Source organism: Poromitra crassiceps (assembly GCF_964638095.1).
Source record: "Poromitra crassiceps genome assembly, contig: HAP1_SCAFFOLD_1312, whole genome shotgun sequence".
Classification (NCBI taxonomy): Eukaryota; Metazoa; Chordata; class Actinopteri; order Beryciformes; family Melamphaidae; genus Poromitra; species Poromitra crassiceps.
The window spans coordinates 22,501-26,548 of record NW_028151098.1 but is presented as its reverse complement, the minus strand read 5'-3'; the positions used below and the strand labels follow the sequence as shown (position 1 = coordinate 26,548).

At 47.9% G+C, this 4,048-nt stretch overlaps 1 protein-coding gene across 1 annotated transcript in view; it reads right to left on the bottom strand.

The window, feature by feature from the left end:
• Positions 1-502: 502 nt before the first annotated feature.
• Positions 503-4,048, bottom strand: part of LOC310771815 (transcription factor COE1-like) — a gene marked incomplete at both ends in the record, with an annotated part of 22,410 nt that continues 18,864 nt past the window's right edge. The window contains 3 exons of the mRNA XM_083664330.1: positions 503-570; positions 2,450-2,647; positions 3,571-3,753. Of these exons, the coding sequence (XP_083520456.1) occupies positions 503-570; positions 2,450-2,647; positions 3,571-3,753 (449 nt within the window). The remainder of the gene's footprint in view (positions 571-2,449; positions 2,648-3,570; positions 3,754-4,048) is intronic.

Here is a 4,048-nt window from a genome sequence, read left to right as displayed (position 1 = left end):
GCAGTGCAGTCTGTTTCCCTCTAGTGAGAGAGAGACTGGTGAAGACGTTGGAAAGTAAAGTTAGTAAGTTTACGTACCGCAGGAGAAATAAGCTTTCTTGTCTTATCCCTGATTATTTTCCCATTGCTGCTTGAAGATGTATTCTGATTGGAGAATCATCTTGTATATTTCCATGATTATCACACAAGTCCAAATGTGTGTGTGTGTGTGTGTGTGTGTGTGTGTGTGTGTGTGTGTGTGTGTGTGTGCTTGCGCATGCGTGCATGTGTGTGTGTGTGTGTGTGTCTAGGTTTGTGTCTATAGGTGTGTGTGTGTGTGTGTGTGTGTGTGTGTGTGCTTGCGCATGCGTGCGTGTGTATGTGTGTGTGTCTAGGTGTGTGTCTATAGGTATGTGTGTGTGTGTGTCTAGGTGTGTGTCTATAGGTGTGTGTGTGTCTAGGTGTGTGTCTATAGGTGTGTGTGTGTGTGTGTGTGCGGTGTGAGAAAGAGATGGGAACATACCTCAGGTGAACGCCAGGCCTTGTAGGGAGTTGGCTGTTGAGTACTTGCTAGAGTCCACAAATGTTTGATCTGGTAGAGGGAGGCAGAGATAGACAGGATGGGGAGAGAGAGAGAGAGAGGAAGAGAGAGATAGAGGGGGGGAGAGAGAGACAGAGAGGGAGGGAGAGAGAGAGAGAGACAGACAGAGAGATGGAGGGAGGGAGAGAGAGAGAGAGAGAGAGAGAGAGAGAGAGGGAGAGAGAGATGGGGGGAGAGAGAGACAGAGAGGCAGGGAGAGAGAGACAGACAGACAGAGAGATGGAGGGAGGGAGAGAGAGAGAGAGAGAGATGGGGGGAGAGAGAGACAGACAGACAGACAGAGAGATGGAGGGAGGGAGAGAGAGAGAGAGAGAGATGGGGGAGAGAGAGACAGAGAGGCAGGGAGAGAGAGACAGACAGAGAGATGGAGGGAGGGAGAGAGAGAGAGAGAGAGAGAGAGATGGGGGGAGAGAGAGACAGAGAGGCAGGGAGAGAGAGACAGACAGACAGAGAGATGGAGGGAGGGAGAGAGAGAGAGAGAGAGAGAGAGAGAGAGGGAGAGAGAGAGATGGGGGGAGAGAGAGACAGAGAGGCAGGGAGAGAGAGACAGACAGACAGAGAGATGGAGGGAGGGAGAGAGAGAGAGAGAGGGAGAGAGACAGATGTAGGGAGAGAGAGGGAGGGATTGTGTGATTGATTTTATTTATGAATATAGCAGAACCAAATCTAAGGGATAGACGTGTCAAAGTGTCAACACTTATTTCCAACATGGCCCCTGGTCTTATAAAAACAGCACCAATAACACATAACATCAAATAAACAAAATAGAACAATCAACAATAATAAAAAGAACAAAATATAACGACAAGATAACAACACAAGTTCAATAACCATTTCAACGAAAGGCTCACACATTACTCTAGTTTACTCCGCAGAAGGTTTTTAACCCATTGATACCTGATGCAGCATTTGTGTGTGTATCCCTCATTTGTGTGCGTATCCCTTTAAGACCGCGAACCGCGTTAACGCGGTTCGCGGTCTTAAAGGGATACACACACAAATGCTGCATCAGGTATCAATTGCGTTGGGGATCTTGTTCCACTCCTCCGCCCATATAGAGGAATGTGTACATATAGCTAACAGCTAATGTACTTCTCCCAACCTTGCTTTTTAGGTTGGCTAGTTTGAGGTGTGCTACACTAGCTCTCGTGTTCAGGCTGAGTCTCCCGAACAAACTGAGAGTATAGTCAAGTAATTTGGACAAAGGTCATGCACTATTTTATAGACCATGATCAGTTTTAACTGTTGAACTCTACCTTCAACGGGGAGCCAATTTAACTCTTTAAAATGGATTGGGAGAGAGAGACAGAGCAAGAGGGAGGGAGAGAGAGACAGAGCAAGAGGGAGGGAGAGAGAGACAGAGCAAGAGGGAGAGAGAGAGACAGATACACGACAGAGGGTTAGTTTCACCGGATCCAATAGCAGCGATGGCAAGTAACTAAGTACAAATACTTTGTTACAGTACTACTAAGGAGGATTTTCAGGGTATCTTTACTTTGCCGAGTATTTATTTTTCTGGAAACTTTTTACTTTCATGTGCTACATTTTAACACAAATATACTTCTTACTCTCTACATTTTCAAAACAGTTACAAAACATACATAGTTACAAAAACGATGTAACGCGCTCTCCCAGCTTTCATTCATTATGTGCGCCTTTTTTGTGGGAAAACCATATCACACAAATTATTGATCAAAGTATAGTCTTATACATCTTAAAACATGTTTGGAGGGCATGTTTTCAGGCTAACAGTCTTCAAATGATATTAATATTATGTCAGTTTCAGTTTTGCACAGAACCAGCCGGTAGAAATACATTTGACTTTTATACCTTTTATACCTTGTAACTTTTTTGCCATGATGTTGATTACCTTGGAGGCCATTGCCGTTGGCACTGGTGCATGATGGGGGTGGGGAGGAGGGGGGTCTGACCACGGGGGCGAAGGCAGACTTCTGCTTGACGGCGGCGGACACCATGTTGGCCGGAGAGAACGAGAAGACCCCAGAGGACGAGGAGCAGTTCGAGGGCAGGGAGGTGGAGGAGGCCATGGTCGGACTAGAAGGGACGACTGGGGGAGAGAGAGGAGAGAGGAGAGGGAGTGAGGAGAGAGGAGAGAGGAGAGGGAGTGAGGAGAGAGGAGAGAGGAGAGGGAGTGAGGAGAGAGGAGAGAGGAGAGGGAGTGAGGAGAGGGAGTGAGGAGAGAGGAGAGAGGAGAGAGAGTGAGGAGAGAGGAGAGGGAGTGAGGAGAGAGGAGAGAGGAGAGGGAGTGAGGAGAGAGGAGAGAGGAGAGAGGAGAGGGAGTGAGGAGAGAGGAGAGAGGAGAGGGAGTGAGGAGAGAGGAGAGAGGAGAGAGGAGAGAGGAGAGAGGAGAGACCCTTTCAACGTGACAACATAAACATTCTACATTGGCCCTAGCTTAGAATCAAGGAGAGACCATAGAACATTTCACTCGGGCCAAAACAACGCTGGCAGAAAGAAATCTGACATTTCTTTTCTGTAACATCATCAGTGATGTCATGAATCCCACTGTGACATCATCAGTGATGTCATAAATCCCACTGTGCCATCATCAGTGATGTCATCAATCTGACATCATCAGTGATGCTGGTCTCATTGGCCACACAGCAGCCGAGCTGCGGGCGAGGCCGTGTAGCGGCCGAGCTGTGAATGCGAGCTGCAGGGCTAGCTTGGCAAGCTGCAGGACGGGTGAGCCCGCGTAGCGGGCGATCCTAGGAATTGAGCGTGCGTAGCGCGCGGGATCCCTAGTATATATATGTGTGTGTGTGTGTGTGTGTGTGTGTGTGTATATGTATATACACATTTGTTTGTATTTTCTATAAAGTGGGCTAAATGTTCAGTTGTAACTCAAAGCTACATGTGAGATGTAGGGCTGGGCGATATGGACAAAACCAAATCTCACAATACAATGTTTTTGACCAAATACTAGCTTAACTAGCATACGTTAGTTAGTAAGAGGTAGCAGATACTCACTAGCATAAGGCGAGTTAGCCGCGGAGCCGTTGAGGAAAGTGGGCGAGGCTCCCAGGCCGGTCATGGCGGTGTTGTTAGCGTAGCCGTTCATGGTGCTGGTGACGGAGGTGTAGCTGGTCTGCTGAGGCGTGGAGCTGGGCACGTAACCGTGAGGAGACACGCTGCTGCTGCTGCGCACAAAACCTGCAGAGAGGGAACAAACGCTATGTTGAAGACTTTCACTCCAATAACTGTCGTTTTCCTCACCCTGGTTGGCTTGTGCTAATGCTAAGCTAACTGTACTTTTCCTGAACCTGGTTGGCCTGTGCTAATGCTAAGCTAACTTTACTTTTCCTGAACCTGGTTGGCCTGTGCTAATGCTAAGCTGACTGTAGTTTCCCTCACACTGGGTGGCCTGTGCTAATGCTAACTGTAGGTTTTCTCACCCTGGTTGGCTTGTGCTAATGCTGAGCTAACTGTAGGTTTTCTCACCCTGGTT